The sequence below is a fragment of the Suillus bovinus genome (assembly GCF_016758785.1).
Source record: "Suillus bovinus strain UH-Sbo-P2 chromosome Unknown EDB93scaffold_177, whole genome shotgun sequence".
NCBI classification, from domain to species: Eukaryota; Fungi; Basidiomycota; class Agaricomycetes; order Boletales; family Suillaceae; genus Suillus; species Suillus bovinus.
Window position 1 is genome coordinate 1 of NW_024542233.1, and position 24190 is coordinate 24190.

Below are 24190 nucleotides of genomic sequence, written 5' to 3' on the forward strand. Positions count from 1 at the left end.
CTCACAGAATCCTTGCACAAAGTGTGAGAAATCCCCTCCAACCTGTTCTGGGAACTTGTGAAGTTCACGGGAGTGACATAGACATTGACAGCGATATGTTCAGCCGTCAGACTGTCTGTTGCCTGAGACCCAGGGCAACGAATGAGAAGTGAGATTCCACCATCCAGTTGGTCTTGCATACAAAGCTACAACATATACCACATTGAAAATCATACTGAATAAGTTGAAAAACAAACTCACCGCATCAAAAATGTTCTCAAGTGCAGCTTCTACAAACTCCTCGTGGGTTATCATCTTCTGATCCTGGAATGTCAAGATCTTGTTAAACTTGATAAATGAGGGATGAAGACCGCTGGGGGTCTTTGTGTGATAGTGGGTGCTGTCTTGATGTGATTGATGCCTGAGCAAAGCATGAGCTGCAGCATGATGCTCTGCATTGCTGAAACCTGGTGTGAAGGAATTTGAATACAGGGCTGCAACACTGGCAAGTGTAAAGTGTGGCTTTTTAAAGCTCTCTGGACTTGGCATGGTAGGATCCTCAGCCCCAGCTTGTCGCGGTAGTGGTTGTTTGAGACATTTTGGTGTTGACATGTTGGTAGGCATTGAATTCCAGGAGGGTCACTGGAGGCAAAGAATGAAAGTACTAGTGTGTAATAATATTGAGTAAAGTGAGAGCGCCTTACAGTTTACAGTACATGTGTGTAAACATCTGATTGCCTTGTCCACACTTTGAAAGCGGGGTAACACTAGATATTACACACTACAAAGAGAACTAGAAGCTCATGTTCAACAATGCACAGACGTATAACCTGGAGGGTTTGCGGGTATTGAGTAAAGTGAGAGCACCTTACAGTTTACAGTACATGCACATAAACATCCGATTGCCTTGTCCACACTTTGAAAACAGGGTAACATTAGATATTATGCACTACAAAGAGAACTGGAAACTCGTGTTCAACAATGCACAGACATATAACCAGGAGGGTTCGTGGGTATACATACATGCTTCACCTAACACATCAAACAAGGCAGTTTAGATACAATCACAATTATTATCAGTTAATCACACATCTGATTGCCTTATCCACTTCAAAAGCGGGGTAACACTAGTGGGTATTATGAAATTACAGTACATGTGTGTAAATATCCAATTGCCTTGTCCACACTTCAAAAGCAGGGTAACACTGGATATCACAAAAGTATTATGCACTACAAAGAGGACTGGAAGCTCATGTTTAACAATGCATGTACATATAACCAGGAGGGTTCATGGGTATACATAGACACTTTAACTAATACATCAAACAAGACCGTACATTAATCAACAATCAATGCAATAAAATCAGCAATGTCCTGTGTGACCTGCAATTGCTCCTCATGCTCCATGACACCCTTGTCAGCGAACTCCGAAGTGATAATATCATGAGTAACACGAACTTCTGTTGAGGTAGCTTAGTTGATGTATATATTTCAAAGAAGGTAAACATACCATCACCTCTAGCCATACTGTGTGAGATGGAGTTAGTAGGCTCGAGCACTGGTGTGATAGCCCCAACCTGCCAGCCAATCCCTCTAATACCTGAGAAACCTGGTTGAAGTGTGATCTGATCCAACCGAAAGGCATGCACCGCATTGATATCTTTGCATGCTTTCCATTGCCGTTGTAGCTCATGACCTAATGGAGGATTCAAAACCAAAAGTTCAGTGATAACTGTTGTCATTTTGATGGCTTTGTCATGAATTGCTTTGTGTAGTCGGTGGACTTCAACATTAAGCTGTGCGATCTCTTCCTGAGCACGACATAGCTTGAAATATTTTACTGTTGCTTCCTGATGGGCAGGCTTGGTCCAGTCAAGGTTGCGAATGTCTGTACGTGAATGGTGGAGTAAATAAAACTCACCTAAGAAGCTATATTCAGTCGTGGCTCTGTAAGACAACTTAAATCAAACTCACCTAAAAAACTATACTCGGTAATGTCTTTCCAAGACAACTGTGGACGCAGAGGATCTAATCCAGCAGCCTGAACATTGTACCAGCTGAGTGCATTTTGAATTGCCTCAGAGCATTGCTACAAGGCCTTTCTGATTTGCTGGCATAGTTTATAGCCTTGTAATTACTCAGTTTTGCCACACAAGTAAGTGAAAGATCAAATATGCACCTGTTCCTGAAAGTGAAAGCTTTGAGAGCTCAAACAAATGCATGACAACTAGGTGTTCTAGGTCATCTAAAGCAGTGCGATATCAACACTGAGATTCTTCCTGTTTGTATTGATTATAAGCATCACCCCCAATCTCCCAGTGTTCTTCAATCTCAAGTTGAATCTCCATATGAGCAGTCAATGCTTCTGCATTCTGTAATTTAGCATAGGAATTGTCAATGCAGATCCTGGCCTGAGAAAGAGCAGCTGATATTCAGCTGAGATCACCGGTTGCAATAGTGGTTAGTGCTTGATTGGCAGCTTCACGCGCCAAGTCCCACTTGGATCTCAGTGGACCAAATCAGAAAAATCAAGAAAGAATTGTCAAACTTACATTTGCTCTGCCAATTCACGTAGGACTTCAACATAGTGAATCTGAAGAATTTCGTTCGGAGGTGGTTCCTTCAGGTTGTCAAGATACAATCTTTCTTGGGAGTGAAACTGAATAAAATCTGTGTCAGTTAAGCCAAGAGTATGTTTCAATATTGAAAGTTCAGCTGTAAGGATCTTGATTGATGTTAGTGCTTCCCAGTAGTGGTTCCGCAAGAAAATGCCTTGAAATGATAAATTTAGCTAAACTTGAGAGGGGCGAGTCAAATCATACTTAATGTGGCACATTTGTCTTCATCCCAGAATGAGAAATGTTGCTCAATGGTCTGGTGCTGGTGGAATGCAGATGCATGCCTCATGTTTCATGCAAGTTCATTTGAAGATGCGATGTAGAGACTCATGCCTCTCATGGTGCAATATTGCACTTTACACCTGCACAGCACATAGCATGAATTTGCAGCATCACTTCCTAAGTTATCCTCAGCCATTCCCATATGAGGCGCCTGCTTTCCTGCAGCATCACATGATGCACACACACCTTTCCCACTGCCACGCATTGTATGCGTGCATGCTGCTTTCCCACGCTTAAGCAGCCTATAGTGCCAGCCATCCAGATGCATCCATCCACTGTCCACCAAGTTCCCTAGTGCATATATTTCCATTCTGAACTTATTTACATATTGTACCACCTTTATTTTGTCATGAACCCTTACTTACATATAGCTTTACATACTCAGCTCAGTAGTGCTTTGGCTCAGCTTCGCTGACAGCGGTTAGGCACTATACTTAAGCACCAGCAGTAGATATCTTGAGGGAGTTTTTGCTTTCCCAAGTTTTCCTTTCCCAGTAGTTGCAGTAGGAATTCATTTTCTGAGCATCAGAATAGCAACTCCCAATAAGCCTACATCATGGTAGCTATTGGCACTCTATCTCTCGCATTGCATTCTCTATCGCTTCGCTCTACGCTTACTTCCATTGCCTCATACCTCTATCTTTGCTTAAACCACTGGCACATTGAGTGTGCTTCACTTTCCCACACACACACACCACTTTCCCATGCATGCGCGCAGCTTTCCTGTATGCCTCCAATGTGTTCCTGCGCTTCGCATCGAGCCCCTTCAGTGACAAATTCTGTATTATATGGGTCACCTGACCTACATAATATCCCGTATAAGACGGGACAGCGGACTATGGGCCGATGTTATGTATATCCCCAATGTTGACGGATGGGCCGGGAGGGATATTATTTTCAATGAAGACGGGTGGGCCCATCTATGCTGATATTATATATATCCTTGAAGATGTTGGGTGGGCCAATGTAATGGTTTATTGTATAGATGGGTGGGCCGACGTACAGGAAGTATTTTGTACATGGGTGGGCTGAGGGAGTGGTGGAATATTCATTATATAGACAGGTGGGCTGATGGAGGGGGATGTTATATAGACGGGTGGGCTGATGGAGGGGGATGTTACATAGACGGGTGGGCCGAGGTAGTGAGATATCTGTCTGACATTCATGGATTACCGAGTCCCAGATGCCCAAGAACCAAATCCCATTGTGCAACATCCATTCTGGACACCCGAACACCCCAAGCTCAAGACTGGAAACTGGAAACTTGTGAAAATGTGTGAAATTTCTATTTCCTTACACCAAACACATGAACACCTGAACACCCAAAGCCTGACACCCAAAATCCGAAGCCCGGAACCCAAAACCATGTATGCAAAATGTCCATTTTTCATTCATTGCACAAATCACTGAGTGTCAAGTGACAAAACCCGAAACTCGAGACCCAGTACACAAATCACCAAGTACCGAGTGCTGAGGGCTGAACCCCAAAGTCCGAAACCTGAAAACATGTATATAACATATCCATTTTTCAGTCATTGCACAAATCACCAAGTGTCGAGTGCCAAAACCCAAAACTTGAAACCTGGTATGCAACATGCCCATTTTTCATTAACATTAAACAAATCATCAAATGCCGAGTACCGAGGCCCGAACCCCAAAGCCCGATGTAGCGATGGTCGCGGTGTTGGGCTCAAAACCACGTATTTCCATACTCACTGTTACAAGAACATCTAGACGCTTGGGCCCCTACCATTTTTCTCCTGATCCTCCTCGTATCAGCCCTCGCGTCATACCCTTACCCCGACCTTACCCTTGTCATCCTCGTCATCCTCGCATTCCCTTTCACCCTCTACCTGTCGCTTCAGCAAAGCCAGTACATCTGGCCCGATCCTTTTGCTGACGAAGCATACCCATGCTCCGTTTCACCACCTGACTGATCCTGTGGACAGTCTCCTTACCCTTACCGTCCGGACGGTAACCTATGATATGATGCACGATGCATCCCCTTTGCCCTGTTCCCTTTCTTGATCTCTGACTCGGTGCGCAGTCGCACATGCAACTTATACTTAGATCCGCAGCTGCACGATCGTGCCCCTGCACGTTTCACTTCTCATTTCGATCTTTGACTCATTTTCTTATCTAAGCACGTTCTACCTCAACCGAACGTGCCTTCTTGTTATGGTCATACCCTTTACCGATTGCCTCTCCTGGTAGTACGAGTTATCACCCACTAATACGTATCCTGTCCTCTATATAAACTTGCTACCATGTACTGTATTCCTTAACTTGAATCTACTTGGTTCTTGACCTCCTACTCTCACCAGAGTGATCCTTTCTGCCTCGCCAGCAGTCTATATTCTATCTTCTTATCTGCTCATCGTGGATAAGCCTATAGTCTCGACCTTTACTCATCGACTTCGTCGACGAGCAGAGCCCCTGTTAACTAGTCGGACTTCTGTCCTTCTAATTAACGACGATCCTTACGATTAACCTTCGGGTGTCGTAAGCCTAGGCCGATATAGCTTATCGTCTCGCACCCGCGTGACATAAGCTACCCGATTTGGACATAGGCGTTAAATCGTACTTGCCGAAGACCCACCAAGTACGACCCCTAACCTTGGGCTAGCCCAAGGACGTCCACAGACCGTTGACGACACAAGCTCTGTTTGAGCATCGCCAACAGATACCATCCAAGTCGTAACACTCACGTCAACACCCGAAACATATGCGCACATGTCCGATGCACTTTCGCACATGTCCAAGCCACTCCGTATCGGATCCGGCACATCGGACCTTCGGACATTGCATCGGCCGATCGCACTTCACGTGCACTTGTCCATCCCGTGTGCTGTCCATCCGAACTAGCCTCACTAGGTGCATAGTCATTCCCGTGCATGTTTTCTGACATTCGGACCGCGTTATTACATGTCCGCAGCACCTCATGTCTTATTACATAGGACATCGGACCCAAAATATATTGCTACTATCTTCGCCTGTAGTTTTCCGAATGTCTATGTACTTACTTAAATACTCTGTGGTGACCCGTAGCAATCAGGATCCAGTAGTTAGGAGCCGTTTCCCGACTCTGCGGATCACCCAGAATATTCTCGTAGTTCTTAGTTGCATTGCGAAATATTACCATTCGTTCACCGTCATACTCCGTCACTTGTTATACTCGCGCATACCACTCGCAATCCGACACTTGTTATAAAGTTTCCGACCTATTATTGTGAAGTCCGAAAGTCCGAAATCTCGGACATCGCACTTTGGCTTCGGACATTGGATAAGTACCTTCGGACATCATCGGATTACCTTCGGACATCGTTTCGCACCATCGGACATTTTGTTATTTGCATTACTGACGCGTTTTTACTACTAATACCAATTAGCAATCCCTTTAGGATCGAACGCACTTGCTCTGCAAGTATAGCAGCATAGGTTGTGCTAAGATCTACCTAAATATTTATTGTCTAGGTAGTACAATTTCTGCTGAGCCCAGTGGAAATCAGCTTTCTACACTGAAACCCGAAAATATGTATACAACATATCCATATTTCCCTCACTGTACAAATCACCGGGTGTTGAGTACCAAAACCCGAAACTTGACACCTGGTACACAAATCACCAAGTGCCGAGTGCTGGGGCCCGCGCCCCAATGTCCGAAGCCCAAAACCTCAAACCCGAAAATATGTATATAACATATCAATAATTCACTCATTGCACAAATCACTGAGTGTTGAGTGCCAAAACCCGAAACTCAACACCCAGTACACAAATCACCAAGTGTTGAGTGCCAAGTGCCAAGGCCCAAAACCCGATGTCCAAAGCCCAAAACCCGAAGCATGAAACCCAAAAATATGTATCCAATATATCCATATTTCCCTCACTGCACCAATCACTGGGTGTCAAGTACCGAAACCCAAAACTCAACACCCAGTACACAAATCACCAAGTGCCATGTGCTGAGGCCCGAGCCCTGATGTCCAAAGCCCGAAACCCGAAGCCTGGAACCCAAAAATATGTATATAACATATCAATATTTCACTCATTGCACAAATCACTGAGTGTCGAGTGCCAAAACCCAAAACTCAACACCCGGTACACGTGACTACAACTGGACATGAATTCTCTATTTGTATGTATTATCCATTGATGTAGGGTTCAAATAACTTGGGAATTGTATTGACTACCGAGTGTCAGGACTTGGGACTCACTAGTCAATATAGGAAAATGATAATGAAAAAATGAAAATTATTATTATGCTTAACTTTCTTAATGAAGGTTGTAGTCCGGATCTATGTGAGTGTATTGGTGGTCCTACCAAGTATTGGTACTCAGTGTAGTGATGGTTGTGATGCTGGGCTCAGAACCACTGATTTTCATACTCATGTCATTCTTGTCAATTGGGGATTATTTGAAGACTACATTAAATGTTAGTCAGTGTCGAGTACGATAATGAATGTATAGTCATACCTCAGTCTGAGAACAAATAGACCGAGGTAGGATGATGCAGGTATGAGGATTATATATTTGTCTGGCATGTTAGCAATGATGTAAAGATGAGGCATGCATTTGTACATGTGTGCAGTAAGTGAGCATAAAGATAAAAGAATAAATATTAATAGTGAGACTTGCACATTATGTTGAGATATTCAACATGACAAGCCTGTGATGGGATCAGAGACCTGGAATAACACCCATATATGTATATGTCCATTACAATAGCCCTAATTGTTTAGAAAGATATATGAAGGATTGATGAATATGTAGGATAGATTGTAAACTACCTAAGGAACCCATACTGCCTACTGCCTTGAGGGTAGGGGGTGGGTGGAAGGGATATAGTGAAAACATGAGTTGACTCAGCATTAAAGTCCTATTATTGCTTCACTGACCATTTTCGATGCTTTGGGTCTTTGAAGTTTCCCACACTCCATTTCTTATCTATTTCACTTCCTCAGTACTCAATTCTTGGTGGATTTGTCTGTAAATTTATGTCTATGATACTTAATATATTTTAAATGTACTCCAGGTTTCTGATCATGAAGATTCAATGTTTTGAAGGCATGGGCCCCTTATCAGGAGAAATGGCAAGTATGCATACTAGCTCACAAACTCCAGCCTATTGTGAGCTGATCTTGGTCATAAGAGGCAATAATATAAGGTATGCTCATTATATATTGAAAGGTTGGATCATGGATGCAAGGGCAAGATACTGAAAACCGTGAAAAATGTCAAAAGTGCAATGGTCTATGCTTACATGTGGTAACACTGTCTGTAATATTCAATAATGTGAAAACGAGTAAATATGCACCAGTGGGGATAGATACGACTAGACAGGACATAGGAAGGATGAGTCTGATGCAAAAACGTTGGGTCCAAAACTTTCAGGTCGGGGTTGGGCGTCGGGATCAGGATCGGAATGTCAGGGATGTGTCAGACAAATACTGTTTAATGTGAGTATCAAAAACACAGGTTTTGAGCCCAGTGCCGCGACTATCATTACACCAGGTACCAAGTATTAGAACCAAGTACTGAGTACTGATTTCTAAGTACCGAGTACCGAGTAATGAAATAACCAATTGACCAGAAAAGACTACCAATACACTCACCTTGACTTGGACTACAACTTTCATTTTTCATTCTTGCCGATGTTTCAGATCTCTTTAGCTTATATCTTGGTCAAATGATAACTGATGGACAAGAAAAGACTACCAATACACTCACCTAGATGCGGACAACAACTTCCATTTTTTCATTATCTTTGCCTATTGCACACCAGGTTTTGAGTTTCGGGTTTTGGCACTCAACACTCAGTGATTTGTGCAATGAGTAAAAATTGGAAATATTGCATACATGTTTTTGGGTTTCGGGCTTTGGAATTTGGGCTTCAGATGTCGGGTTTTGGGCCTTGGCACTTGGCACTCTGCACTTGGTGATTTGTGTACCGGGTCTCAAGTTTTGGGTTTTGGTACTTGACACTCAGTGAGTTGTGCAATGAGGGAAAAATAGATATGTTGCATACATATCATCAGGTTTCAGGCTTTGTGTTTTGGGCTTTGGACATCAGGTTTTGGGCCTCGGACATCGGTGCTCAGGCCTCAGCACTCAGCACTTGGTGATTTATGTACCAGGTGTCGAGTTTTGGGTTTCGGTACTTGACACTCCATGATTTGTGCAATGAGGGAAATATGGATATGTTGTATACATATTTTTGGGTTTCAGGCTTTGGGTTTCGGGCTTTGGATGTTGGGTTTCGGGCATCGGCATTCGGCACTCAGCACTTGGTGATTTGTGTACCGTATCTTGAGTTTCGGGTTTTGGCACTCAACAGTCGGTGATTTGTGCAATGAGTGAAATATGGGTATGTTGTATACATATTTTTGGGTTTCAGGCTTCGGGTTTTGGGCTTTGGCACTTGGCACTTGGTGATTTGTGTACCAGGTGTTAAGTTTCAGGTTTCAGTACTTGACACTTGGTGATTGGTGCAGTGAGGGAAATATGGATATGTTGTATACATATTTTCGGGTTTTGGGCTTCGGACATTGGGCTTTGGGCCTTGGCACTTGGCATTCGATGATTTGTTTAATGTAAATGAAAAATGGGCATGTTGCATACCGGGTTTCAAGTTTTGGGTTTTGGCACTCGACACTCGGTGATTTGTGCAATGACTGAAAAATGGATATGTTATATACATGTTTTCGGGTTTTGAACATAGGGTTTCAGGCCTCGGACTTTGGGGTTCAGCCCTCAGCACTCGGTACTTGGTGGTTTGTGTACTGGGTCTTGAGTTTCGGATTTCAGCACTTGACACTCAGTGATTTGTGCAATGAATGAAAAATGGACATTTTGCATACATGTTTTTGGGTTCCAGGCCTCGGATTTTGGGTCTCAGGCTTCAGGTTTATCAGCACTCGGCACTCGGTAATTTGATAAATGGACTTTCAAGCTTCAGGCTTTGGGTGTTCATGTGTTCATGTGTTTGGTGTCAGGAAATAGAAATTTCACACATTTTCACAAGTTTCCAGTTTCTAGTCTTGAGCTTGGGGTGTTCGGGTGTCCAGAATGGATGTTGCACAATGGGATTCATTTTTTAAGCATCTGGGACTCAGTAATCCGTGAATGTCAGACAGATATCTCACTACCTCGGCCCACCCATCTATATAACATCCCCCTCCATCGGCCAACCTGTCTATATAACATCCCCCTCCATCGGCCCACCTGTCTATATAATGAATATTCCACCACTCTCTCGGCCTATCCATCTACAAAATAATTCCAGTATGTCGGCCCATCCGTCTATATAATACATATTCCACTGCTCCCTCGGCCCACCTGTGTACAAGATAATTCCTGTACGTTGGCCCACCCATCTATACAATAAACCATTACATTGGCCCACCCAACATCTTCGAGGATATATATAATATCAGCATAGATGGGTCCACCTGTCTCCATTGGAAATAATATCCCTCCCGGCCCATCCGTCAACATTGGGGATATACATAACATCGGCCCATAGTCTGCTGGCCCGTCTTATACAGGATATTATGTAGGTCAGGTGACCCATATAATATGGAAATATGTCACTGTAATATGTGTCGCATTGGCCAACTAGTAGCGCCTTCCGCATGTATTTCAAGACCTTTGCTGCACTTACTTTCCATTTAGGATCAAATGCACTTGTCTTGCCAAGTATAGCAGACTAGGCAGCGCATGACCTACAACATTTATATATCAGTAAGGAGCTTTGTTTGCACCTCGCTAAGTTGTATTTTCTACAGCGAACACATGTTCACACCCCTTGCCCTCCTTATGACCAGTGCTGTCAATATACATCAGGTGCCAGTCCAATTGGCAGTGTCGGTTATGAGCATGCCCATGGAAAGCACCTACCATCATCTGCAAATTGAGGCTGATGGCACAGGATCCCAAACTGCTGTTTGCCAGAGTCTTTGCAAAAGCACACCCGATATCATAAGTGCAACCGCCATTTTTACCTAAGACAGACATCAAATGATTGAGAAGAGCCAATGGGTATTGCCCTGAATTTCATGAATTTTGTACATGAGAATAAATGATACACTAACAATTCTCCACTTTGAACCATATCGCAAGCCAGAAGCACAAAACAGTGCCAACACACTGCAATAGAAATCCCTGACTCGTCAAAAACAGCAAACATTTTTTTTACGTTTCTCAGGGCCAGCATTTCTCCATCACTCAGTGCATCTGAATCTGGATCCTTGCATCTCGGCCCAATATCTTCCCAGTCATCTTGTCTGGGATGACTTGAAGTTGAGGACTATAAATCTTGTGTTGGTATCTGTGCATATGAAGATAAATTGATGTACCACGTGTGTTCAAACTTCATTCTGAAATTTATTGACAGCTGTCTGGTCAATCCAATAATCTGAACGATGCTGCCATGAATCTTCTCATGGTTCCAGGCCATATGTTGTTGATGCCCAATTTTTGAGGCTGTTATTTCCATCCACAGTTACCAGCCATTTAAAAGCAAGGGAGGCTCGCCTTCAAGTTTATAAACACAACATGGATACAAATTTAAAAGCTGCCAGTTGGGAGTATTTCAGCCAAGAGCATCATTGAGACGAGTCTTCACACAATGTAGTATCTTGAGATACATGTCATATGCAGCAGAAAATTGAGTGTTGAGATAAGCATGATAAGGAATCTATGAACAGTCAGACTGACAACAATAAGATATTTCAAGGTGTACATTGTGAAGATGGCACAATGTTTTGCATTGTGCTTGAATGCTAAACTGAGGGCATGTCCGATGTGATTGGTGGTATGCAGCAAGTGTGCACAATGAAATAGCGACCGTCGGATACAGCAGAGAACAACTGAGATAGCCATGATAGATTAGTGTTTTATTTGGATAAATATGGGAAGGTTGCAATCACAATGTTGTTCACCTGCAACCTGCAGATATTATTACCAAAGCAAAGTAAACAAAGTTAACATGCACCAAATAGATCAACTAGCTCAATATCAGCAAGCGATAGACAATGGCTTCCATCAGGAATTATGACACTGTCAGGGATGCTCGGCATGCCATCACCCTGGTCGCAATCACAATAATCTAGATACACATCAACCAGGCAGTTGAGTTGAGTGTTCCAATGCCCAGTCTGAACCTCAATACAATCATGATGAGTGCGTGGGTCTACATAACAACTGAAAGAACTTGCTGAGTCAAATATGAAGCTTAAGGTTATGAGTACATACCAACCAGATAGCGACACAAGTTGCTGTGATAGGCCATCAAAGGCCTCGTGTTCGCCACCCTCATAACTGAGGTCCAGTCCTTCTTCACCTGGGGGTGCCATGTACAGTGTGGTATCGGCATTGAACCCAATGTCCAACATCATGTTTTCAACCACATCTCAGTCGGCTGACATCATTTCTGTGATTTCTGTGAGCCAAACAGCAAAGCGATGGAACCAACATACCCTGCAGCTTGTTCCTGTCTTTTATTATTTATCTCATACACACACTGGCTTTGTTTATCAGCCATTAACACTTTGGAGCGCCTGTTAGAACCACTGAAGCCATGCCTGATTATTGCATGTGATAAGCCTGAAACCTTCTTAGATGAAGTGCCATGGGAGGCCATCTTGGCAGAGAGGAGTATGGTCCTGCAGGGGAATGGCACAGAATGAGCAGCCTGAGGACAGGCTCAATACGACGGGTGTGGTGTGCTGCATGCAGGAGGGGCTCAATGTTGGTGTTGAGAAGGACAGGTGGCAGAGACTCAATGTTGACATTGAGAATGATGGGCAGCAGAGGCCTGATGTTGACATTGAGAGGAACAAGCAGCAGGGGTCAAATATTTGCATTGAGAGGGAGCTCAACGTTGGCGTTGAGCAGAGGCAGGAGGACAGCATCAGTGAGCTCAATGTTGAGGAGACGAAGTTGTGGGAATAGTTTAGATAGCTCGGCTGTATGTTATTAATGTTGATAATACATTAGTTAATACTGTCGGCTGGTTCCGATAATAACTTACAAGATACAAGGTAAAAGATAATTTGGGGCAGGTTTTAATGCTGGTGTTGGGATTTAATGCAACCAAGGCAAATAATACTTAGTGAGGCACTTGATTGCCCAGTATAGTAATGCTTACTTATTGGGCAACCCAGGTGAATTCGCAAGTCCTCTACCTTATTATACTATAGAGATATGCACTTAGCTTCGACATCATCTGGGTGTGACCAACTGAACCTTAGCTTCAAAGATTCAAAGATGGGTGTGACCTGTGACATGTCAAAAATAGCTTTGAATCAGCACCACTACCAGCTGCTGTCAGCAAGAGCTCACAGCTGATGGTGATGAAGAAAATTTTGGTCATGTAAAGCAAGATGTGTGGCAAATAATCAGTACAAGAATTTTTGAGAACATTTTTGCATTTTTTTCATGTTTTACCGTGTGTCACAATTTACCTTCGATGACTTCAATCTTGTGTGACAGTCACGCAAAATCGCTTTGATTCCTTGGATGTGTGATACTGTGACGAAGCTAAGTGCATTAACGTATCTCTACAGTACAATTTTCTTGTGTTCGAAGTGTCTGGTGTCCCAGCCAGGTGACTGCCTGATTTGGTGCATGTCATGTCATGTAACAGAGCGTGCACGTCCGGCTTTCCATACCCCAGCCACTCATTTCCTCAATGGGTCATCATCATTTCCTACCGTTCCTCGACCGGATTCTCTCTGAATGAATGTATCACATGTGGTCTTGGTGAAGACTTCACCATAAAATTGGCTGGTTTATGTGATGCATGATTGTAGAATCATAGAATCTGCATAGAGTTGCTAGATGTTTATTACTCATACCGAGTTTGAGCTCTCCGCCTCGGATTTTTGGTGCTGTCTGCGGCATAACTGTGAGCCATCACCATTCTATTTGATTTCTAATCATCTTTAGTGACTTCTATGTCTGCCCGCAGGGTGATACCCACGCTCCTACCCAGCGGACGTTTCAAGGGTGGGGGTCCCATCCTAGTACAGCTAGATAGTTTGAGTATGTATCAATTGAGCAATTTTCTCTCATCTGCCATAATTCAAACACCGAACTTCTCCCTCCGCCCTCTCAATGACCGCTGGTGCAAAACACAAGAAAACAAGTGAAGCCACAGGTCCTCCGCACCTGTGGACCAATATATGTTTGAGCTGTCTGCACTGTTATTGATTCGCTAAGTATGACTGTTACACATGCGCAAGTACTTCGTATCCTGCAAACACTCACAGATCTCAATGTCTCTGTCTCAGCCTTTGTCATTTTTCTTTTGGAATCCCCTCACGAATTCTCACAATGTCCCATCAACAATCTGGCTGCTCACTTTACAACAATCTTGGCAACTTCTCTCGCTCAGCCAAATCTCAATTCCTCGATTGTCTTGTGGGCGTCCACCTTATGTACCAAGCGGCTCAAGCAATCAGTAACACAGCTTTTGAAAGAAGAAAATGGGTGGCATTTCAGCACAACCAATGTCCTCGCTGAGCAGCTGGAGGAATTCCGGCTTGAAGACATGGCCAAAGACATCAAGTGTGTCGCACTGGACCTGTGGCACCTGCTGGATGCCTTGCTCTCAGCCAATCAGGAGGTTGTTGTTCCAACCATGGAGCATGAAATTGCAGATGAAGATGGAGAACAATATTAGGCAGAGGTTGATGATGTCGAAGAGAGATCTGAGGACTCGGAGGTCCCATTGGATGTACCCACCTCTCATTGGATGGCACTCATGAAAATTGTAGGACCATGCCATGTATTTGTTAGACTACAGTATGTTCAATGAAGTTCGTACTTTCGACAGAAGAAAGTTGTCATTGTCAGCATCCTCACGCAAAGCACAAGGGGGTGTTGGCGACCCTTCCAAAGTTCTGCACAACCAAGAGAATGCCATGGTAGATGTAGGGGAATATGTTGTCATAGTCTTACTTTGAAGTTTGCATTCATTGCAGTCTCAGCATGTAGCGCAAGCCCCTTGATATGCAATTTATCCAACACAGCAACATTCTAGGTACCGAGAATGTTGAAGGGAGTGACAACAATCTGTATTCCTTGGGGGTGGAATAATAGAGGCATCCAAAATGTCAATGTTTTTCCAGAGCCGGTGTAAAGAGTAGATCTGGGCTGGGCTCTATTGAATGTGAGTCCCTAGTCCTGAGAGGTGCAAGTATGCTTCGTCCCAAGAGACAACCTAAGAACTACCTTGATAATGCAAGGGAAGTCTTATACAGTTAGAGAGTAGACAAGGTATTGGAAGAAAACCTCTTTAATGCTCATCTGTAGTTCCGAGACTACTTCCGAAGTACCGAGAAACTTGTCCGATGCGACCGAAGGTTGTCCAAGGCTTGTCCGAAGTAGCACGATGCCTTCCGAGGCTTGCGAAGGCTGTCTGAAGGTCTATATATGTCGGTGTGTTGATGTGTCGGTATGTTGGTGCGTCGAATAACAGTATAAGACCTTGTGCAACATCCGAAGGTCGGAACAATGCTAATCTATCAGGACTTGAGAATAAACGAAGTGCGAAATTGGCAGCGGTTTTAGCCAGACAATCGTTCCAAATGAACAAGGATCGATTGCGCAGTTTACGATTATACCGAGGTGACTCTACTAATTACTACTTGAAGTACGGGAAGTGAAGTGTCCTATCAGTAGCCAGCGAGCGAGATTATATCCTACTTCCGTGAGAGGCCGGAATCCGTAGGCGAAACTAGTAGCGAGATAAGCGAGTCCGAACCTATGTAATAAGCCATGAGGCGTGCAAGAATGCAAGTATACATGTAATAAGCCACAAATGTGTACTGCTTATACGTATTCCGAGACTCCCGACGGGATGCCGATGGGATTGTTATCCATGTAGCACTAAGACATAGTCAACATATAGTTAGAATAAAGGAAAACGCACCAGCAAAGTCAAAAGGACGAGGATAGGACATGGTATTGTAACTTGTGAGGTTCGGACAGGTCTCAGAACACGAGAACTGCCTGCGGAAGGTTCGGACAAGTGTGCGCGGCCTTCGGAAGGTCAAGGGAGGTCGGGGAATGGTATGAACGTAGGTATTGGATTTCCTGGTTTCGAGCCCAGCGCCGCGACCATCATTACACCGGTCACAGACATCGAAACAACATCTTGGTCGTGTCAGAGGACAGCTTGTGTGACTTTGATTTGCCATAGGCATGGTCTCCACCCAAAGACTTGAAGGGTTCTATTGCATATTTCACTGACCGAGGGCACTACGTCTGACATTTGCTAAAGGAAGCTTCTTTACAATTACTTAATTGGATGGTGGACTTCGTAAATCTACTGATGGACCTGTGGCTTCACTTGTTTTCTTGTGTTTTGCGCCAGCGGTCTTTGAGAGGGTGGAGGGAGAAGTTCGGTGTTTGAATTATGGCAGATGAGAGAAAATTGCTCAATTGATACATACTCAAATTATCTAGCTGTACTAGCCTACTAGGACGGGACCCCCACCCTCAAAATGTCCGCTGGGTAGAAGTGTGGTAAAGGCTAGAGCAAGTAGTCAGACTAAGCTCTAGTTAGTGACGAGTATACATGAATACGAGACTGTAACATACCTCAGCGAGAGGATAACAAACGCTGAGGATGTGCAAACAAGAAGACCACTACTAATACTATATGGAGTAGTTAGGTAAGCGTGGCTGAGTGATGAAGGTGAATCACTGTATAGTACCAGGAAGACAAGGAAGATACAAGATAGGTAATGACATGTCAATACGTGGGTGATACCGGCCATGGGCTTTCTCATAACATCCTTCTTCAGAAAGATCTTTGAATACGCAGTTTCTCAGCCTGCTATTTCTCTCAAATTTCTGGGTCAAGAGAAACCCCTTAGTAGTTCTGAACTTCAACAGATATTTTTTCAATATGAATTATCGCTCCTAGTCCTCATTGCGATTGGCATATTGTGCAAACTCATATGGACGGCCCTGGTCTGATTGATTCAAATAGAACCATGATTTCGTCAATTGTGTTCACATCAGGCCATGGCCAGCAGACATTGTGACTGCTGCTGCTAGTGGTGGCCAGGTCCAGTTCTGAACCACGGTTTGAACCTGAACCTTTTCGAACCTGACCAAAGTCCAGTTCAAGGTTTGGGCAATAGGGAGAACCGAACCATTGGTCCAGTCCACGGTTTGAGGACTTGCAGAATTGCAGAACCAGTTCTGAACAGGTTCGAACCTGTTTGAACCGGTGGCAAGTTAGTATATAGTTTGAGTCGTATGAGCGGCTGAAAACAGACGAACACGACACCCTGTAAAGTCGATGGGATATCAACTGTCATTTGAGAGCTCAGTGACGCAAAAGTGGCCCCGAGGCCAGCAATGAACATGACATAGAGTTGCCCAGGCGTCGTTGCGGGGAATCCTTTTACAGGCAGTAGCATGTTAGAGGAAGGGCATAACACGATGATGCCTGATGCGAGTGTCCACACATGATTGAGGTCAAGTGGGGTCTAGACAAATGCGTGTGCCATGAGTAGGCATCCATTCAGAGAGCTGGGAAGTGGTTGGCGTGTTTATTGTCTGGCAAATAATCCCACAAAAAGAGCAACATGAGTGACACTGACTGCAGCTTGGTCATAATGGGCATGTCGAGTCCATCAGAAGGAGACTTGTCCCTTGCACAGGGCAAGCAAATCAGACTGCAAAGCATGCTCAAATTCAGTGCTGCAGTTATCAACTTCATCAGATCATCTTCATAAAGTAATCAGCAAACGCACCTCCTTCAACTGGAGCTCTTTCCTAGCAGCAATATAGACCTTTGCACCATTCTGTACGAGTGCTGAGGCAATAGCCTTGCCAATGCGCCTGTCATGGTGACAATGTGACGAGGGGAGAGAAACGGTGTTTGTTTGGTCCGGTTCTCGGTTCGAACCCTCACTGAACCAGAACCAGACCGTTATTGGACCGAACCGACGGTCCGGTCCATGGTTCTGCTTACTGAGAGAACCGAACCATAGGTTCGGTTCTCGGTTCTCTCAATTTCCCAGACAACTGGACCGAACCGGACCTGTCCATCACTAGCCGCTGCGAACTTACGAGATAGATTTAGGACATGAGGATAATGACCTCCGGTAGCGTAGCACTCGGGCTTTGGCAGCATTCCTTCGATGTCTCAGCCTCGTCCAATCTTACCAGAATTCGATATCATTTTTGCTGGAGGTGAGTACTAGAATAAGATCATCTACAAGCCTACTTTTAACGTGGCGCGTTGTGTGCAGGTGGTGCTACAGCTTGTGTTGCTGCAGGCCGACTAGCTGCGTATGATTCCTCTCTCAAGATTTTGATTTTGGAAGCGGGTGGACACACCCTCGATCAAGCTGCTCATGTCCAACCCTACCAATATTTCTCCCATCTGGCGCCGACAAGTACCACGGTGACAGTCAATGTTGGAAATCCTAGTTCGCATCTCAATGGCCGTGCACCAATCGTTCACTGCGGTCGTTGTGTTGGTGGAGGTTCAAGTGTCAATTGTTCGTAGCACGTAGCATTCTTGCAGCGAGGAACGCGGATCTGATGTAATACAGTCATGGCATACACTCGTGCGGCTGCTTCAGATTTCGATGACTGGGAGGCTGATGGTTGGGAATCTGAGAATCTAATTCCTCTCATGAAAAAGGTCGTCAAATTTACTTTTCATTATACTTTTTAAGCTGAATCATTCCATCTTGTGCAGCTGGAAACATATGAGGTGCAGCCTAATGGTCCAACCCACGGGGACAATGGACCTATCAGGGTATCCTATGGCGGTCGCGAATCAGGTCTCTGGGAAGAGTTCATCCATGTTGGTACAACCTACCACAAGCGGCCATTTGCCGACGACACGGATGATCTAGAAACATGCAACGTATACAGTGTACGTTACTGATCTTCCATCCCTGTTTGCCACCACTAACAAACAGCATCTTAGCCATGGGCAAAGTGAGCCCATACTCGTAGCTTATTGTCAATGAAGCTCATATACGAGAAGGTATATTAATGGAACGACTGGAAGGCGTTCTGATGCGGCTCACCACTATGTCTACAACCAAGCCCACAACCAGAATTTACAACTTTGGGTCAGCAAACTCGTGAAGCGCATTATCTTTGAGTGAGTATCCACCTAGAATCGCAACTACATTCAATTGTTGACGAGCTTTTGTAAAACAAAGGGGCATGCGTGCAGTAGGTGTTGAGTTCACCTGCGATCCAGTATCCTGCCCAGGTGCAGATCAATCATCGAGCATCGTGAGAGCAGCAAAGCTTGTTGTTGTCTCTGCTGGAGCATTTGGTTCACCAACCATTCTCGAGAGGTCCGGGATCGGTGCCGAGGCGATCCTCAAGCGTTGTGGTATCGAGCAACTGGTGAACTTGCCTGGCGTTGGAGAAAATTATCAAGGTCCGCCTTTGCCCATTAAGTTGATCTTAGCTTAAGGCCATTAGATCATCTTGGCTGCTTCGCCCCATACTTTGCTGCTGACGAGGCTGTTACCTTGGACCCCCTCTGGCATGGGGAGGGTGTTGTGCAGGGTAAGTGTGATGTTCACATATTCTCAACGCACCTCTCAACCGTCCAAATATAGAAAGCCTTGCGCAATGGAAAAGTAATGGGAAGTCGCTCATAGCGCAAAAGTCTGTACGAGTTATTGCTACTGATGACGTACTGATGAGTATTGCAGTGGCTGCGATGCCAAGATTAAGTGGCGACCTGATGAAGATGAGCTGAGAGCCATGGGTTCAGCTTTCCAAGCGCCATGGAAAGAATTCTTCCAAGATCGCCCAGACAAGGCTGTTGCCTTATTCGGTCTAAGTGCGGGGTTTGTGCATATCACTCTGTTTTGATGACATGGGTATGCTCACGTTAACCAGATATCTTCCACTCTCGAGCACCCTTCCTTTCCGTAAATATCTGGGTGTCGTTTATTTTACAGTACTGCTCCCCCGTCTACACTGTGATTCTGTTCTGAAAGTTTCAATAGCTTTACCCCAGGTCTCTTGGGAGCGTTCATGTCAAACTGGGAGAGAACGGCAAGCAAGTCCTCGACTTCACTGCGGGCTTCCTAGACGAGTAAGTCGGTACATCTCCTCTCAGAAATCGCATGACTATAATATTTCGTTCAGTCCATCTGATATCGTACCTCTTAACTTTGGATACAAGAAGACGCGAGAAATATCTCGACGCATGCCTTCCTACCGAGGTGAAGTCCCTTCAGGCCACCCTTGTTTCCCAGAGGGAAGCGCTGCAGCATGCAGCGAAATGTCCGGGCCTGTGAACTTGAATGCACCTGACATCATCTACACTACCGAAGATGACGAGGCAATCGACAAATTTCATCGTGACTGCAGTACGTCCTTACCGTGGTCCTCAATTTTACCGTAAAGATACTGAATTGGATTTCAGTCCCAAACGTACAGTGGCACTCGGTGTGTGCAATTAAAGGTTTTGATGACTCTGCTTGACTGATCCCTGCGGGTGTAGCTGGGGACTTGCGCCATGAAACCGATGTTAGAGAAAGGTGTCGTCGACGCGCGGTTAAACGTGTATGGCGTGGCGGGCCTGAAGGTTGCAGATATGTCTATCGCGCCAAAAATCTGTTGGCACGGTGGGTATTGGATTGCTAACTTTGACGCGTGGCCTAACTGTCTCCCAGAATACGTACTCAACGGCACTCCTCATTGGAGAGAAGGCTGCGCTGATCATTGCTGAAGACTTGGGTATGAATTGTAGAGAATACACTAAGGGGTAATGGGAAAGTGCACGGCCCATCGCGTCCTTGATGCTTATGTTTGCAGGAGTGATCATGAACATGTACTTCAGTAGCACGCCCAGAATGCGATCAGTGTGTGTCTCAGGATGGTCTGTCAGTGGATTCAGATGAGTTGATGAACCTATTTGTGATACTACGGCAGAATTTTAGCAGGGTAAAAGAGGACGGGATATGGAATCCTTACTTGGACAATGTAAACCAGCAATTCTTGAGGTTGCCGTCGACGAGAAATAAAAGTTGCTTGCTGCAGCCCGCTATGCTCAAGCTCAGCTGGAGTGTGATGTCTGACTGAAGAAGTGACGCCTGTCGCACCCAAGCTATCGGAGGCCGCTCATAAGAAGACATCCCAAAGCACCGCCTCCAGCCGAGATCTACAAATGAAAGGAGTAGAAAAATGATATTGCGAACATAGGTAGGATGGGGTGAAGGACTCTAAATATCAACGACTAGTGGTGTAGCAGCCGAGGAAAGAGGATTGTCTGTCCATAATGAGATAGGTACTGGATATACAATTACAATATTCAAACTTTGGAAATTGGAAATTGGGGAACAGTCATGTAGCGAAAGGAAGATGATGGTTTGATCGTGATAAAATAAAATGTGGTAGTAATCAATCCAGGTCAAAATCTCGGATTTTGAGAAGATCTTCAAGAGATGATTTCTTCCTCTCGGGATCAGCCTCAAAGCTGTGAGCTTTTGTTCGAACGAATGGCCTTCGAAGGACAGGAGGCGCCCAGAAGTTGTCGCTCGGCAGGTATTGACGAGACACTTTTGGACGGGTGTTCGTTTTAAGCTGGTGGATTCTCTGCTGTCTTTTCGCCAAAGCATCCGGTGCTAAGAATCATGTGTTAATCTATGTCTCCTGAATACATATCGCAGTAGGTTCACATACCTAACATAACATTGGACGCTGCGAATGATTCCCGTGTCGGAGATCCAGCGGCAGCATTCACTGCAGTCTGGATGGTCCTTTCACGAGCGGCCAGTGGGTTCTTCGGCACTAGTAACTCCTCGATGCCCAGTTGGGCACGAGTGTCGACTCCCCCACACCGTATGACAAAGTTGCTCTCCAAAACGAACAAGAGCGAAGTGATTCGATCTGTACAAACGGTGAACAAGGGAATCCAACAAAATAACGACTGGTATTTACCCCCCATATCGGCAGGAAACGCAGGCCTGCGGCGCCTGATCCAAAGAAGCAATTTGAAGTATGCCGACTTGTAGGGCAAGAGTTCTTCTGAACACAGAACAAAAATGTACAAGGCCACGCCCTCGCGTCTGAGAGTTATCCGCGCGTTCTTGAACCGAGAGCATTATCGAACGAGTTTGCGAGCCTTGAATTTATGTTTACCTCTGTCAGAGCAATGATCTGCACGAAAAGATAATCGTCAGTTGACTATAAAAGATGATTCGATTGTAAAAGCACGACCTTTCGACTGTAGTGCTGTAATTCGTGGTCTTCCAACCGACCGAATTTCATAACGTCATTGATAGCGTCCAGGAAATGGGGTAGAGAGCCCAGACGATGAGCCAAATCATTAACGACTGCTGGACAATCGAGTGCAGGGAAATCGTTATTCATGGCGTGATTGGTGAGTAGTTGGAAAGATGGAAAGATGGAAAGAGGTAGGACGAAGGTCAGTTTAAAGGAGCGACAGTTTCCACAAGATGTGGATGTGGACGTTGTGGACGGTATGACTAATGAGATGCGGATTGTGAGCCCTAGCGTGGTAAGGACCCTGTGTAAAGGACCCTTCGGGCTCCAAGAGTTTACCGCACTCGAATGCGTAAGCTGGTCATGCAACCATGGCATGAATGAAGGGCAAAAGGTCTTAATTGATTATGGAGAAACGCAAGGGCAATCCGACACGACAATCGTTAAATTTGCATGGGTTCATTTGATTTCTTAATACATATGCATCGAATATATCAGGTATGAGAGTTTCAAACTGTGTCAAACAATCACCTCACGAGTTCATAGCCCCTCTATAAGTCTCCGGATAATGGGGGCAGTCTGCTTCCTCGTCGCGCTCGCGTTGCCCTGCTCGTAAGCCCTCGCAACAAATGAATCACCAAATCGCGTTTCATCGGCCATTACGTCTTCGGTATCGTCGACCTCAGGTTCATCAGCCGCGTTGGCGTTGCCCACGAACTTTGAGAAATCAAGCCTTTTTAGCTGAAGCTCTTCGCTTGATTCGAGGCCTTGCCAAAGTGTCTCTGTGATGCCTTCGTCTGCCTTGACTATCCAAAGTTGCTCCCGCCTTCCCTTGCCTTCATTGCTCCGAAAAGTAGTGAGTATGCCGAGAACGCTAAGATCTCTTTCGGTGAGCCAATCTTGAATTTCTTTCATGGGATAACTCGATGATGCAAAGAATGCGGAGAGGCGAAGTGGGACGGTGGAAAGACCCACTTTTATCACAGGCACGTTGAATGCGTACTCTTTGTAGTCTCTCCGCAGCAAGTCCCGCGTGCTGAGATGGAATACAGAGAGCTTCTTCTCTCTCAACGTCGCAGACAGAGACTGAACGGAAGGGAGATGGGTAATTAGTTGGTTATCCGACGATGCAGAGACCAAAAGGGATCGGGGATTAAAAACGCAGCTGCCTCCCTGTCGACATTCAGAGCTTTCCCTCTCTCTTTAAGGCCATGGGTATCGATCAAAATGGCACTAAGCAAGAGTGTCGACAATTCTGGGGGTATAGAAAGATTGGGGAATGATTGATACAATCTTGCAACAAGAGACGAGCAACTTCCAGCCGGTTCGATTATCCTGGGACCAGAAGACGCTGTATATAGCCATTACATGTTAGGGACGTTTGCACTGGAAGTGAGAGTCGATGAAGTATCATGCGGCGCCGACGGGGAGAATCAAGACCATTGAAGTCGCTTAAATTCATCTGGCAAGCGTATTGAAATTCTTCCAAAGTGATATTATTTCTTGACCTATCGCGAATCGCCAGCAGTCACTGAGAGTGACCAGTCTCCTTGATTGTCTGATCGATCATGAATTATGTGCATGATTCATTAGGCAAGCAGTTCACCCGTGGGCCGTTGGCAGTTGTGTTCGCTGTGTTGCGAGGATGTGATGACGGTATGGTTAACGAGACCTACAGTGATGGTGTAATTCGATTTGCCACGATTCGGGAAGTGCCCTTGACCAATTAACATGAACAATGAAGCAACATGCTTGGAGTGAAGTAATGAGCAATTTCGAGAGAAGAGGCTGCCTGATGAACCGTCACGTGAAGTAGAAGAAGTTACCGGAAGGTTGGCAAATCTTTACAGTCCACCAGCACGTTTAAACTTTGGCCCATGTGTCAGTTTTTTCAAAAGATGACCCCCACTGCGCCGTCGTCAAGAGTACTCATCCGACTCGCCGACTCGGGGCCTACTCAGAACTTTCAATTCCGAATATTTGAAGAAACTTTCTGCAGGTTTTTGATATGTCGTATGAGTCACTCAGGTGTCCTCATTTGCCATCCGAGCCCTTCTCTCCTATATCGAATCTGTACT

The 24190-nt window shown here is 45.0% G+C and overlaps 9 protein-coding genes across 9 annotated transcripts; 2 read left to right on the top strand and 7 right to left on the bottom strand.

Moving 5' to 3' along the window:
- Positions 1–42: 42 nt before the first annotated feature.
- EDB93DRAFT_1109555 (uncharacterized protein) lies at positions 43–591 on the bottom strand (the record flags this gene model as incomplete). The annotated part of the gene is made up of 2 exons (XM_041447985.1): positions 43–185; positions 241–591. Coding segments are annotated over 2 exons (494 nt in total), but the record flags the coding sequence as incomplete, so codon positions are not given.
- A 956-nt stretch (positions 592–1547) lies between these two features.
- EDB93DRAFT_1058871 (uncharacterized protein) lies at positions 1548–2240 on the bottom strand (the record flags this gene model as incomplete). The annotated part of the gene is made up of 3 exons (XM_041444789.1): positions 1548–1900; positions 1954–2068; positions 2133–2240. Coding segments are annotated over 3 exons (576 nt in total), but the record flags the coding sequence as incomplete, so codon positions are not given.
- A 287-nt stretch (positions 2241–2527) lies between these two features.
- Positions 2528–2886, bottom strand: EDB93DRAFT_1096957 (uncharacterized protein; the record flags this gene model as incomplete). The annotated part of the gene is made up of 2 exons (XM_041446836.1): positions 2528–2751; positions 2802–2886. The coding sequence occupies 2 exons, from the start codon at positions 2884–2886 to the stop codon at positions 2528–2530; spliced, it is 309 nt and encodes a 102-aa protein (XP_041300814.1).
- A 7757-nt stretch (positions 2887–10643) lies between these two features.
- On the bottom strand, positions 10644–11091 carry EDB93DRAFT_1096961 (uncharacterized protein; the record flags this gene model as incomplete). The annotated part of the gene is made up of 2 exons (XM_041446838.1): positions 10644–10924; positions 10980–11091. The coding sequence occupies 2 exons, from the start codon at positions 11089–11091 to the stop codon at positions 10644–10646; spliced, it is 393 nt and encodes a 130-aa protein (XP_041300815.1).
- A 769-nt stretch (positions 11092–11860) lies between these two features.
- On the bottom strand, positions 11861–12274 carry EDB93DRAFT_1096960 (uncharacterized protein; the record flags this gene model as incomplete). The annotated part of the gene is made up of 2 exons (XM_041446837.1): positions 11861–12080; positions 12132–12274. 2 exons carry the CDS (start codon positions 12272–12274, stop codon positions 11861–11863), a joined length of 363 nt encoding a protein of 120 aa, XP_041300816.1.
- A 1560-nt stretch (positions 12275–13834) lies between these two features.
- On the top strand, positions 13835–14562 carry EDB93DRAFT_1109558 (uncharacterized protein; the record flags this gene model as incomplete). Its single annotated transcript, XM_041447986.1, has 2 exons — positions 13835–13922; positions 14123–14562. 2 exons carry the CDS (start codon positions 13835–13837, stop codon positions 14560–14562), a joined length of 528 nt encoding a protein of 175 aa, XP_041300817.1.
- A 3478-nt stretch (positions 14563–18040) lies between these two features.
- Positions 18041–20616, top strand: EDB93DRAFT_1257411 (GMC oxidoreductase-domain-containing protein; the record flags this gene model as incomplete). The annotated part of the gene is made up of 15 exons (XM_041454081.1): positions 18041–18092; positions 18152–18403; positions 18458–18549; positions 18607–18786; positions 18841–18851; positions 18901–19020; positions 19082–19308; positions 19353–19439; positions 19493–19541; positions 19589–19726; positions 19779–19839; positions 19889–19977; positions 20031–20254; positions 20311–20333; positions 20389–20616. The coding sequence occupies 15 exons, from the start codon at positions 18041–18043 to the stop codon at positions 20614–20616; spliced, it is 1833 nt and encodes a 610-aa protein (XP_041300818.1).
- Positions 20617–21287: 671 nt separating this feature from the next.
- EDB93DRAFT_1109560 (uncharacterized protein) lies at positions 21288–22259 on the bottom strand (the record flags this gene model as incomplete). The annotated part of the gene is made up of 5 exons (XM_041447987.1): positions 21288–21511; positions 21570–21776; positions 21828–21975; positions 22029–22046; positions 22107–22259. The coding sequence occupies 5 exons, from the start codon at positions 22257–22259 to the stop codon at positions 21288–21290; spliced, it is 750 nt and encodes a 249-aa protein (XP_041300819.1).
- Positions 22260–22455: 196 nt separating this feature from the next.
- On the bottom strand, positions 22456–23329 carry EDB93DRAFT_1187866 (uncharacterized protein). Its single transcript, XM_041450851.1, has one exon. It carries the CDS (start codon positions 23025–23027, stop codon positions 22653–22655), a length of 375 nt encoding a protein of 124 aa, XP_041300820.1. The 5' UTR covers positions 23028–23329; the 3' UTR covers positions 22456–22652.
- Positions 23330–24190: the final 861 nt, after the last annotated feature.

Bases quoted from the DNA above. Each gene is read 5' to 3' on its own strand.
- EDB93DRAFT_1187866 (XM_041450851.1), bottom strand. From the start codon at position 23,027: ATGAAAGAAATTCAAGATTGGCTCACCGAAAGAGATCTTAGCGTTCTC.